This window comes from Amphiprion ocellaris, chromosome 11, assembly GCF_022539595.1.
Source record: "Amphiprion ocellaris isolate individual 3 ecotype Okinawa chromosome 11, ASM2253959v1, whole genome shotgun sequence".
In the NCBI taxonomy this organism is placed as follows: Eukaryota; Metazoa; Chordata; class Actinopteri; family Pomacentridae; genus Amphiprion; species Amphiprion ocellaris.
This window is the reverse complement of record NC_072776.1, coordinates 2,088,684-2,102,051: the sequence shown is the minus strand read 5'-3', so window position 1 is coordinate 2,102,051 and position 13,368 is coordinate 2,088,684. Positions and strand designations below refer to the sequence as shown.

At 37.5% G+C, this 13,368-nt stretch overlaps 1 protein-coding gene across 9 annotated transcripts in view; it reads left to right on the top strand.

Moving 5' to 3' along the window:
* The window catches only part of LOC111588659 (target of Nesh-SH3), a 32,257-nt gene extending 27,811 nt beyond the window's left edge, over positions 1 to 4,446 (top strand). For all 9 annotated transcript variants that reach the window (XM_035943317.2, XM_035943315.2, XM_035943316.2 and 6 more), the window contains 4 exons: positions 652 to 681; positions 807 to 965; positions 2,167 to 2,289; positions 3,520 to 4,446. In XM_035943317.2, coding sequence (XP_035799210.2) covers positions 652 to 681; positions 807 to 965; positions 2,167 to 2,289; positions 3,520 to 3,635 — 428 coding nt within the window. In that variant the 3' untranslated portion in view covers positions 3,636 to 4,446. The remainder of the gene's footprint in view (positions 1 to 651; positions 682 to 806; positions 966 to 2,166; positions 2,290 to 3,519) is intronic.
* The last annotated feature ends 8,922 nt before the right edge of the window (positions 4,447 to 13,368 follow it).

The following is a 13,368-nucleotide window of genomic DNA, read 5'->3' as shown; positions in this document are numbered from 1 at the left end:
TTTTTCGTCAGATTTTTTGTCACTTGTCTCATGTTTTTGTCGTTTTGTTTCTTGTTTTTGTTGTTTTGCGTTTTATTTTAGTCTCGCTTGTGTTTTTTCTCTTATTTTTATCATTTTCTGTTTTGATTTATTTATTGTTTTGTGTATCTTTTTTTGTCGTTTTGTGTTTTTTTTGTCTCGCTTGTGTCGTTTGTTTATTTTTTGTTTTGTTTCTTGCTTTTGTCGTTTTTTGTCACGTTTGTGTCATTCGTGTAATTTTTTGTCTCGTTTATATTGTTTGACCGTTTTTTGGTTGATTTGTAGCTTTTTTGTCTCTTTGTTTTGTTTCATGTCGTTTGTCTCATTTTTTGTCATTTTGTTTCTGGTTTTTGACGTTTTTTGTCTCATTTTTTAATTCCTGAAATGCGATCATTTTCAGAACATACTTTTTTGCACTAAAACAAAGGAAAAAATTTGGATTTGTCGTTATTTATCGATTATTATGCTGTGAGTTTACTGGTCTGGCCCATTTGAGATCAAATTGAGCTGAATGTGGAACCTGAACTAAGGTGAGTTTGACAGCCTTGGTCTAGCACAACATGTCATGACCGTGTGTTAAATCTGACTTGTTTTGATGGCGTTACTCATTTCAACTCTCCCTCCCAACTGTAGCGGATCCACGAGTGAGCGAGTACGTTTCAGGTGACTATTACTTCCTCTCATCATCATGTTTCAGTCAGCGGCTATTCTGAATCTTGAACCTTTCCCAGCCCAGATCTCGCTCATAAACACCAATGAAAGATTTGCTTCCAATTATTTCCTCACAGGCAAAGACGCTATCTGGACTCAGTTCCCGTTTAAAGCCGACGCGTACTCCGAATGCAGCGGGAAGCAATATGTGAAGAGAACTTGGTATCGGAAGTTTGTGGGCATCCAGCTGTGCAACTCTTTGAGATACAAGATCTACCTGAGCGACTCGCTTAATGGTATTTACACACAGAAGGAAGCAGCTGTTAGTTAGAAGTCACTTGTAGAACATTATCTACAAGATGTCAGCTCTTCCCTGGCTTTACCTGGAGGACTGTGCGTGTTCTGCAGTATTTTTAGGAGTTTAAACTAGCTTCATTGATGTGTGTTTGCTTTTAAAGGTTTGCTGTGGAACCCCACTAATAATTGGTCTGGTTTAGGGTGTCAAATGATCAATCTGCAGTCGTGTTGTCTTAACATATTAGGTTTGAAGATTGCATAACTTCATTAATCCACACAAATGAGAAGAGACACAGTTAGTAACATACAGATGTTAGCCTCTGACAAAACATTCAGAGGCAGACAATAGGACTACTAAAGAGTGTAATAAATATGAAATGCATCCCATATCTTACATATCGAATAAATGTATGGAAAACGTGAAAATATAACATCAGGGACACAAAAGATTTATAGCATCATTCTGTGAAACATCCTTATCGAGACACAGACTTTTCAAAACATTAAAAACACAGAAAAAGCCGGGGTTAAACTCGGTTCTGACAGTTTAAAATGTGACATCTTCTCAATATGGGATATTTTATGGCGTTTCTCATCGCATTGTTGAAGAAAATTGATAGATAAATGGCAAAATATGGAAAGAAAGAGGTCAAAGACAGACTCAGCTCATTTAGTTTCATAACTAAATGTAAATTGCTCTGCTTTCCTGCTTCAACAACACGTGGATCTGTAATAAATGCTGTTGATAGACCTGCTTTAGATAAACTAACTGCCTGTAACGTTACGTTGACGTGGTTTGGAGTGAGCCAAATATCGGAGCATACCAAACTGCACCATGGCTGAGTAATACACGCTGGTTTTCTTATTTCACTCCAGCTGCACCGTCAGTAATGTTTCTTTGTATTTTGATACTAATAAGAGTAAAAATTATTTAAGAAGCACTTTCAGTCAAAATGCTGTACATAGACATAAAAACATCAGAAATTCACAAACACATACAAACATAGTGAAACAATAAAGAGGACATCAGTAAAACAAACTATTTAAGAGTCATATGTAGCAGTGAACCAGCGGCTCTTCAGCTTTGTTTTAATGGAAGATGCCAGCCTGATTTCACCAGCTGGACTCTTCCGGAAAGAAAAAGCTTGTTCCCCCAACTGTTGAATGTAAATGGACTTCTCTTCCTCTGTCCTCATACAGGGAAATTTTACAACATCGGTGACCAGACGGGGCACGGTGAGGACCACTGCCAGTTTGTGGACTCCTTCCTGGACGGTCGAACCGGCACCCAGATGTTGGCTGATCAGCTGCCAGGCAGACCAGGTACTGAGGTTTACTTCCAGCCAATAAACGTTATTTGTAAAACTGGAAATTTAAAATAATTTCTAGACCATGACAAGTTGTTTTGATCATAAAGTGAAATACGAGATTGCTCGTTGTTCTTTTGTCATTTTGTGCCTCATTTTTGTAATATTCTGTCTTGTTTTTATCTTTCTTGTCTGATATTTTTGTCCTTTTGTTTCTTATTTTTGATGTTTTGTGTTTCCTTTTTGTCTCGTTTGTGTTTTATCTTATTTTTTTCATTTTGTTTTGCTTTATTTTTTGTTTTGTGCATTGTTTTTAACATTTAGTGTTTTTTTGGCTCGTTTGTGTTGTCTACTTTTTTGTTCAGTTGCTTTTTTTGTCCAATTTTTTGTCTCTTTTTTGTTTTGTGTCGTTTGTTGCATTTTTTTTGTCATTTTGTGTTAATTTTTGTAATGTTTGGTCTTGTTTTTTGTTCATGATGTTTGGTAAAAAGATAATTCCTTAAATGTGAACATTTTCAGAACGTACCTTTTTTGCATTAAAACAAAGGAAAAATTAGAGTTGTGGTTATTTATAGGTTATTATTATGCTGTGATTTTACTGGTCCGGTCCACTGGAGATCAAACTGGACTGAATGTGGAGCCTGGACTTAACCCTCCTGTTTCCTCATTTATGGGCACCAAAAAATGTTGTTTCCTTGTCTGAAAAAAATTCAAAAATTCAGCAAAAAAAATCCCCAAATTTCAGAAAATTTCCAAAACCTTCAGGAAGAAAACCCCAATAATTCCTTAAACGTATCCCTTAAAAATTTTATTTTAAAAAAATTCCCCAAATTTGGCAAGAAAATTCTTGTAAGTATTTTGAAAAAATGAGTAAAAATCTTCTAAAAAAATCCTAAAAATATCTAAAGTGATTCCATATATATCAGTAAAACTTATCATATTTTCTTTCAGAACATTCACATAAAAATCAACCAAAATCCAGCAAAATTCATCATTTTTATGTGAATGTTGTTAAGAAACATCTTTAACATTTCTTTTTTCCACCAAAAATGTTCAAAGATTTCCCAAAAATGTTGAAAATGTGGACATCAGAAGCTTCACTGTGAAAATATTTTTTTTCCCCCACATTTTCAGACTTTAAACCGGGTCAATTTTGACCTGCAGGACGGCATGAAGGTTAAAACTGTTTGACTCCCCTAATCTAGAGTCTGATATTAGTCTCTCATCTTTCCTCTGTTTGTTCCAGGATTCTACAGAGCGCTGAGGCAGGAACCTGTAAGCTTCGGAGAGATCGGAGGAAAGTCTCATGTGACTTATGTAGGCTGGTATGAGTGTGGCACGCCCATACCTGGGAAGTGGTAGAAACCCCACAGGGCTGTCCAGGAAGATGACTTCCTCAGCGTTGAAGGCGAAGCAGATGGGCATGAAAGATGCCTGAATCGGCCTGCAAGGAGGTGGGCCTTTCTAATATGTTACCATGGACACTGTAGACGGCTCTGTCAGTTTGAACACACCCTCCTTTCATGGGTGTGAACCTTTACAGGACTATTAGGTGTCACAAAACTCTCGAGTGCATTAGTAACAACTTAATTTCTCTATTTATCAGCAACGTCCTAAGAGACGACAGAAGGCAGGAGTTTGAGTGAAGCAAAACGTTGAATATACAGTAATCAGAGAAAATGTTGGGAAGCTGGCTCCCAAACTGTAATAACTTGTATGATAATATTTATCAAGGTTATTGAATATTCCGTGTGTGCTTGGGCTTTTGAGATGAGACAAAACTGTTGCCAATACATGCATGTCAGTGAGCACACACGTTGTTCATGTGTATACAGAAAGGTGCCAATCAGATGTTCATTGTACATTTGGACTGTAGGATACAGAAACACAGACATGCAGAACTGACCTTCTGCTGGCCCTAAGGGATTATTAGCAGTTGCAGTTTGCACAGTATTAAACTTTTGTTCATATATGTATATGGTGTGAAAAACCGTATGTTCACCAGGGATCATAACGGTAGATAAAAGATTAAACTGCTTTAACCAAACTGTTCATGTTGAGCCGAACATTTCTATGTGGCCACTTGGAAACCAAAGATTTTTGTATTTTTAATGCCCACGCAGTCTTGTTGTGTATTTTAATAAAGAATAAATATATATTTGAAAAAAATGGAGTCAGAGTCAATGTGGAAATTGATCAATTTAAGGTTCTGAGCTGAATTAGCCCTCGTGTCATCCTGCGGGTCAAATTGACCCGTTTTAAAGTTTGAAAATGTGGAAAAAAAATATTTTCACAGTGAAACTTCTGATGTCCACATTTTCAACATTTTGACAGATTTTGATTGAGGACATTTGGTTGATTTTTTATGAATGTTCTTAAAGAAAATATTAGAAGTTTCACTGATATATATGGAATCACTTTAGATATTTTTAGGATTTTTTTTGGAAGATTTTTACTCATTTTTTGAAATTATTTACAAGAATTTTCTTGCCAAATTTGGGGGATTTTTTTAAAAATAAAACTTTTAAGTGAAACATTTAAGGAAGTATTGGAATTTTCTTCCTGAAGGTTTTGCAAATTTTCAGAAATTTGGGGATTTTTTTTGCTGAATTTTTGGATTTTTTTCAGAAAAGGAAACAATATTTTTTGGTGCCCATAAGTGAGGTAACAGGAGGGTTAAGTAAGATGGCATTGGAGGTAATATTTTCACATCTTTCATGACTGCAGTTTTTTTCATACATTGTGGTTGTCGCAATAAATCTTGTTTAAATACTTGCTGATATTCAGTAGCTTTTATGGTTATAGAAAAAAAATGCAATTAACTGCTCCCTTTTTGAGAGGTACATGAGGTAAGATGACTGATGCGCTGTTAAATGTGTGAGTGAGAGGTTAAGTTTAGCTGAAAGAGCAGAAAGACATCTGTCCTGCCAGCACCTTTGAAGCTCACAAATTAACGTGTATCTTGTGTGTTTTATTCAGAAAAAAGTGTAAAAAAAAAATCTAAAAAAGCACTCAGAGAACGCAGTGCCTCACCAAGGTCCGTGTATATTTTGACAACTGGATTTTCCGTTCTGAAACGGGTACTGAAAAACAAAAAACGAGTGGTTATTTGATTTTCGTTTTAAAATATAAAAAATAAAATTGAAATACAAGGCGTTTTTCCTTTTCATGATCAAAAAGGCATATACGAAATTTTTAAAATGCTTTGATTCCCATTTTATATTTAGAATGACAAAAAAGTAAAATCAGTAAGAGACAGAACCGAATAAAGGTCCATTTTTTCATTTTCCTAGACCGGAAGTTGTCATCAGCAAGTGTGGAGCCAAACAGAGTACGGTGCATAGACTGGATATAATTGTTTTCGTTGATTTTCATGGTCAAAATGAGAGATAAGGTGGCCGATCTTAAAATAAATCAATATTGAATTTTTTTTTAGAGCGTTAAAGTTTTGCGAAGTCAGGGGGCGGGGCTACTTGATTGACAGTCTGGTCTGGAATGATTGACGGGTCCTATGGAGGAGGCAGTAGAGACTCTGCTCTCCTCGTTTGGATTAATTCTGATATAATAACTGTTGGTTTATTTATCGGTACAGTAGCAGAACATTTTCCACAGACAGTTTTCCTGCCCGTTGGCTTGTTTTAACCAGTTTTCTGCCTTCGGCTGATTCTACCAGCAGACACTGAAAGGACTCTGATAGTTAGGTAAGTAAATGTTTGTTTTCGTATCGGTGCCGCTTTTAATGCACTTTATATGCAGCTTTAGTGTCAGATATAATGTGTGCCATGCAGTCAAGATGTTGGTGGAGTTTATTTCTGTGTGTGTTGACCAGAGAAGAGAGTTAGCATAGTAAATATTAGTTTTAATGTTAGCGATGCTAACCGAGCTAGCTGCTCAGTCGTAGCCTGATTAAAGCTAACGTAGCATTAAGCTAATGTAGCATTAAGCTAGCGATGTTTATGTTGAGTGTCATGTAAACAGCTAAAGTGTGTTGTGTTACTGTAATGTGGTGCATTTAGTTAATAAAACTGTCAGTGGAGACGCTGGTTCACATTAACGTAACGTTTAGAAAACCTCTGTGAGGTGTGGTCAGTGTTATTCACATTCCGACGACCATTGCCAAGGCCCACCTGGCTCCTCAATGATGGTCGAAACTCGCATTTCAACGACCCCCTTTCTCACTCCCTGGCTCCCAACGACCATCGTTGAGGAGCCAGGTGGGCCTTGGCAATGGTCGTCAGAATGTGAGTAACACTGACCACACCTCACAGAGGTTATAAGCTGAGGCAACATCAACCACCACCAGAACTGAAGAAGCCTCTTGGATGAGAGGTGAAACGTCTTCAAGGAACTTTCTTAAAGTCCAGTTGGATTGATTTAAACAGCCTTGGATAACCATGACCTGGATGAATGAGAAACTACACAGACAACGTTTAGAAAACCTAAATGTGATTAAAACAGTGAGGTTAAGGTTCTGTGTTGTCAGTAGTCCTGAATATCTGCTGAGTCTCTGAAGTTAACACTAGAATGCCCTGGAGAAAACAGCACTGGAGAAAACAGTAAATCTACTCTCTAGTCGTTAACGTTGTTTAATGACTGATTCACATGTTGTAGTACATCTTAGTGCAGATTAGAAAAATAACCTCCCAGAATATGTCCAAAGTAATGATGAACACTACAGGTATTACATTTAAATGACAGCACAGATAAGCTGGATAATAAAATCCTCTCCTCTAAAGCTAAAGTGACTACAGGCCTTTTTGTCTTTCAGTGCTTGTGTAGCGGTTGTGTACTCTCTCTTGCGTTGTGTAGATAATCAGCCACGAAGCATCTTCCCTTTTGGCATCAAATCCGCCGTTTATTTGCAGGAGCTGGTAAAACACACTGATATTACTCTCACAGTCGCACACATGGTAACCTCCCGATCATGCTAAAAACGCAAAACAATTTATTCAGTACGGAGGTTAAACTTAATTAGCATTTTTCTAGCGGAGCTTATACTGGTCATCTTCCCACGGCACCCGGACACAGCAGACTGAGACCGCAATGTAGGGGCACACACCCCAAGTCTGCAGGGGCCCGGACATGTGCGTCCACGCCATATCCGGCGGTCACCGTGGGAACCAAATATGTAATATGAGATGGCAAGTGGAATCATTAACTCCGCTACACTTGGAAAACTATATGAATTAGGAAATCTTTCCAGGGACACTTTAAAATGAACCTCCGCTGTTGGTGCTGATACTGTGACGTCTGTCTTCATCTCAGGTGTCTCATGTTCACTGTGAGGATCTTCTGAGTGAAGCCACCAGAAGGAAAACCTCATCTGGATGTGAAGAAGGAGACTGAATGGACGACATCCTCAGTAAACCACTTTCTGTTTAGCTTTCACTTACAGAAGGACAGACCAACTGTTTCAGTAGTTTATTATTCTCTGTTCTTAGTATTCACAGGTTCCATTCATCACCTTTAACTTCATCTCTGCTGTTGGAGCAGAAATACAATATAAAAAGTCCATGTTATTTATAGCAGATGTGCAGCATTAAAACATCAACACATTCAGAGCAGGAGTTTCATTATTTCCTTTATTGCACATTTAAAAACTACATTGTTTAACTATTGTGAACTGTAAAGATGTGTAAACACAAATAATAAATGGATGAAATACATAATGTGTTGCTGACAGTGAAGTGTAAAAACTGAACAGTAACAATACAAGTTGTATTCTGAAGAGAGGAGCTGAATCTGCAGCATTATTTTTATTACTGGAAGGATGAGGAGGACATCAGTGCTGCTCTTCCTCACAGTGATGAAGGAGAAAAGACTCTTCAGACAACCACAGCTGGATGTTCATGTTCTCTGTAGCTCTCAGTCCATCAGACTAGATGTTCCCAATGATCCAGACCAAGGCTGGAAGGAAAAGACACTAACAGTGAGGAAACGATCCACAAGGTTCTTTCATTCCACCTGCAGGTCTTTAAATATCAGAGTGAACACAGAATACGAATGGAACACAATAGAGTGTTGTGTTTTGTCCCATTTTTAATCTTATGGAAATGTTTCTTTTCCTGGTTGAGGCTAAAGACCATTTTACTGCCTTAGATGGACAATAAAGTTTATTTTATTCTAATGTATCATTAGCATTAGCATGAGCTCCACAGTTATCTGACCATACACTGTTGTAGAGGAAAAAACTGAAGCAAAGAACAGAGATATTAACTCAGAACTGAACTGAGAGATTAACATTCATCAGTAACAGTTCTGTGGAGGAACATAAACAAAGATTTATTTATATCTGCTGATCATTAAAACAGCAGTTATCGATCCGTTATGATTGATCAGCTGTGATCTGCAGGAAACTTAGCTACAGCTAACAGTTAACTAGTTTTTGACACTGACTAACCTGATTTTGCATCAGCGTTAGCACTAAATGAGGAAACGTAATCTCAGATTTACAGAACAATTTTAAAACACCATGTTAGAACATGTTTATATCAGCGGTTATAGTCTGATGTTAACTTACAGTAACTTCACTGCTTTATATGTGACGTTGTCCAGATGTGGAGAAGAGTACAACTAGTTACAAAAATGACTTACCTGTAGAGTTTATCTTCACTTTTGGACGCTAACGTTGTTAGCAGCAGGTAAACAGCAGAAGCCGTAAATGTGGGCGGGACAGAGAGTCTTCGGCTCGCAGTCAGTCTGCTCTCCGACTCTCAGCCAGTCTGACCAATCACTGCTCCCCGGCTCTCAGTCTGACCAATCACTGCTCTCCGGCTCTCAGTCTGACCAATCACTGCTCTCCGGCTCTCAGTCAGTCTGACCCATACATAGATATTCATATCGCTGGTAGCTGCAGCTCCCAGTGAACAGGAGGATTTTATTAGAGGAAGTCAGACACAGTCACACAGAGAAACATTAGAGCTCACACTGAAACGGAGCTACAGCTCTGTGTCTTGTAGAAGATTTATTTTCAAAGCTACATGTATAACGGTAATAATCCGTGCCAGAGCAGACCTCATTAGCACTTCCGCTAGGTCGGCTAACCTTTCCGGTCACTCCAGGGACGCTGCTCTCGGTAATGTAGCCAGAATATGGATTCATTTTTCCTTTGGGCTTGACAAAGACGAGAACAAAAATATTCAGAGCAAGTGGAGCAGCTAGCTAACGCTTGTTACAGTTTGATTTGCGTTTTCAAAATCACGTTTTTGAAATCACGTAATTTTTCCGTAAAACAAATCACAGCTTTTATTTTGGAAGAGATTTCTGGAAACGTTGTTTATCCGTAATTCCGCTAACTTGACTGAACGTGGGCTGCAGTTCCCGTTATTTAAACATCAATATGATGTATAAATGCAGATGGACTTCATAAATTTCACTATGCAGACATTTTTATTGATGTCCAATACATTTTATAGACATAAACATATTTGATAGAAATATTAGACATGGATTTCTGTTTCCTCAAAATAATTTAGTTAATGCAATTAAATGTTCATCAGTGATTAATCTTTAGTGTGAAACTTTTACTTTGCATCTATATGTTTTTAGAATGTAGGTCATTTCAAGGTAAGACATTAAAGGATGGTTTTCTTAGGTGAATGGATTTAAGGTTTAATTGACTGAAATCTTTCAGTCAATGTTGTGTTTCTTTCAATTTGAAATATCTCGATTTAATTATTACAACTCAGTCAATTACATTTTATGTTATTAAGAATTCTTAATCAGTTTAACACTAGATGACGTATCAGTTCATTAAGTATTTCAGAGCCAGTTTTTTTCTTTTCAATTTTCTGAATTTAAAGTGATATTATTAAAATATAATTGCAATGAAACAGCAGCAACATAAGAAACAACCAAATATACACAGGAAGTGCAGCTATGTTAATATTTTAAAAAAGATCTATCAGAACATGGTTAAAGTGCAGCTAAAGTTAAGTTAGCGAAACTACGGATAATCAACGTTTCCTTTTACTTTCAGAAAAATAAAAGCCTCATATTTGCTATTTATTAAAAAAAATCACTAAAAGCAACATTTCCACCAAGTTTGTTTTAGTTTGTTGGTATTTATCAGTGGAGCAGCAGCACATTTTCCACAGACAGTTTTACTGTCCGTTGTCTTGTTTTAATCAGTTTTCAGTTCAGTAATTCAGTCCTTTGACTGATTGGACCAACAGACACTGAAGGACTCTGACAGCTGGTCGGTAATAAATGCTCATTTACTGATCGGTGCTGGTTTTAATGAACTTCATGTTCAACTTCAGAGTCAGATGTAATGTTTCCAGCTGCCCATTTCCACCAATCTACTCTGCATTGCCCTTACTATACTTGCTTTGCTCATCTACATGTTTTTGAATTTACCACCAGCTGTATATGTAGTATATTTAATGCCAGAGGAGCCGTACACCATAGCAGTAAACTATAATCAGTTTCCATGTTAGTTTTACTTTGCATGTATCAGATTCAGATTCACTTTATTGTCATTGCAACAAGTGCAACGAAAGGTAAGGTGCAGGCCATACAGTGCAGAATACAAAATATATACAAAAGCTTTGTAATAATAAAAACAAAAACACAAAATGACAAGATGGATTTAAATTAAAAATGCACCGTTAAAACATGAGTTGAGGTATTTACATAAGAGCAGAGAAAAACTGTAGTTCGTATATACAGGATGAATATTGAATATTCCACATGAGGTAGTGGCAGTTGCATATATTGCACGTATTACGGACCAGTGTTTTTTAGGGCTCTTACAGCCGTTGGAAAAAAGCTGTTTTTAAGTCTATTTGTCTGGGTTTTGATGGCCCTGTACCATCTGCCCGATGGCAGTAGCTCAAACAGGAAGTGGCCCGGGTGGTAGGAGTCCTTCAGGATGGTGTTGGCTCTCCTGAGGCGTAAGGAGCCATGAAGGTCCTCCAGTGTGGGCAGAGGGCACCCAATGACCTTCTCAGCCATTTTGGTGACCCTCTGGAGTTCTTTCCTGTTTGCCACTGTGCACCTGGCAAACCATGTATCATCTGTCTTATCATGCATGTATCAAATTGTGTGTTTTATTGTCCCATCCCGTCCCGCAGTTGGTAAAGACATAAAGAGCCGTGTTCTGGATCTTGAGGTTTTTTTCCCTGTTAAAAGGGTGTTTTCCTTGCCACTGTCGCCTTTTGGCTTGCTCTGGGGGTCAGGCATATGGGTTCTGTAAAGCGTCTTGAGACAATTTGACTAATTGGCGCTATATAAATTGAATTGAATTGAATTGAATTGAATTGAATTGAATGGAATGGAATGGAATGGAATGGAATGGAATGGAATGGAATGGAATGGAATGGAATGGAATGGAATGTGAGCAGTGAACCCCAGGAGTTGGTGGAGATTATTTTGTGTGTTGACCAGAGAAGAGAGTTAGCATCCAGTGAGTATTAGCTTTAATGTGGATTAGCAATGCTAACCGAGCTAGCTGACCAGTCCTGATTAGCAGCTAAATGTAGCATCAAGCTAACGATGTTTGTGTTGTTTCCCGTCAGCAGCTGAAGTGTGTTGTGTTCCTGTAATGTGGTTCATTAAGTTCATAAAACTGTGGCTGGTTGACGTTAATGTAACATTCAGGAAACTTAAATGTGATTAAAACAGTAACATTAATGTTCTAGTTGTCAGTAATCAGCTTTAATTTGACACTAAAACAGACTCTGATAGTTTTAATGACATAAATTTCATAAATTTTTTGAAAATTGTCTCATTTGTTGTTGTGATGTTGCTGCTGATTCATTAAAACCAGATGATCCGTGTTGAAGACGCGTTTAGTTCTAGTATCAGAAGTACAAGAAGGAAAATGGAAGTTTAGTTCTGCTCTGTCAAAGATTTCAGGAATAAAATAACTAAATGAGTCTTTATGCCTCAAACTTTATTTTACAATCATGAAATAATGAAATAATCACAGATAGTAAAAATATAAATAGCAGAGAAAAACTGAGAGAATAATTTTCTGAAAAGTCTGTGAAGGAAAAGCAGCTTTTTATCCTGAAAGATCAGAATCAGTCAATCCAACATCTGCATCTGACAGCATCAAGTCAACCAGAAAGAAAAGAAAAAAGAAAATGACTTCTTTCTGATCACATCAGTTCCGCTGCTCACAGGCTGCTGCTGCTCACATTCTTCACATTTATAGTCCACTTTTAAAAGTTCAGCAGACAGGTGCTCTGCTTTGGAGTGTGACGATGTCATCGGTGATGTGGAGAATGAAGTTTCCGTTTCACCCACAGCGTGCTTTAGGGCAGCCGGGTCGGACTTGATGTTTGAAATACTGACCGACAGCTCAGATTTAACTGTCTGTAGCTCCATTTTGATGGATGTTAACCTTTCACTCAAAGCCTCCAGGAACTGGGTCTTTAAAATAACTGCCGTCTTGTTACAGAGTGAAAGTAGCAGTTCCTCCTGAAGGTCAGAGATTGCAGCATCTGAGGGCCTCTTCAAAAGAAGACGTAGTTGATGAAGGCGTTCTGGAGCAGGACCAGAAAGACCACGACCAAGCAGCCTTGAGATCTTAGGCAGCGTCTCCCTCAGGTGGGTATCAACGGTGTTCACAGTCAGGTCTGTGGTAATCCCGTCAAAAAACAAAACAGAAAAAAATCGAGATTGTAAATCAACATGTAACCAAAGCACTCTGTGTATAACGCCATAGTATAGGATGTAGTTCAGAAAATGTTAAAGTATAGTATACTTTACTCAAGAATAACATAGTATGGCCTGTAGTTCATAGTACAGCATGTCGGCAAAAAAACCCCATAGATTATTATGTGGTTCAAAAAGAGCAAATGATAGGATGTTGCCTAAAATTGTCATGTATGATATGTGGTTCAAAAAATGTTTTAGTGCAGTATATTGTCAAAATAGTATGTTATTCAAGAAAACATCAGAATATAATATGTCATCTAAAAAATGCCATAGAATAATAATTTCATTGCACAAGTAAAAGTATAGTAATTTTTAAAACTGTTCAAATTCTTATTTGTTGCTAAAAAACAAACACAAACAAAAAAAACATCATAATATGTCAATTAAAAAAGCCTATAGTATAGCATGTTGCCCAACAAACATCATAGTA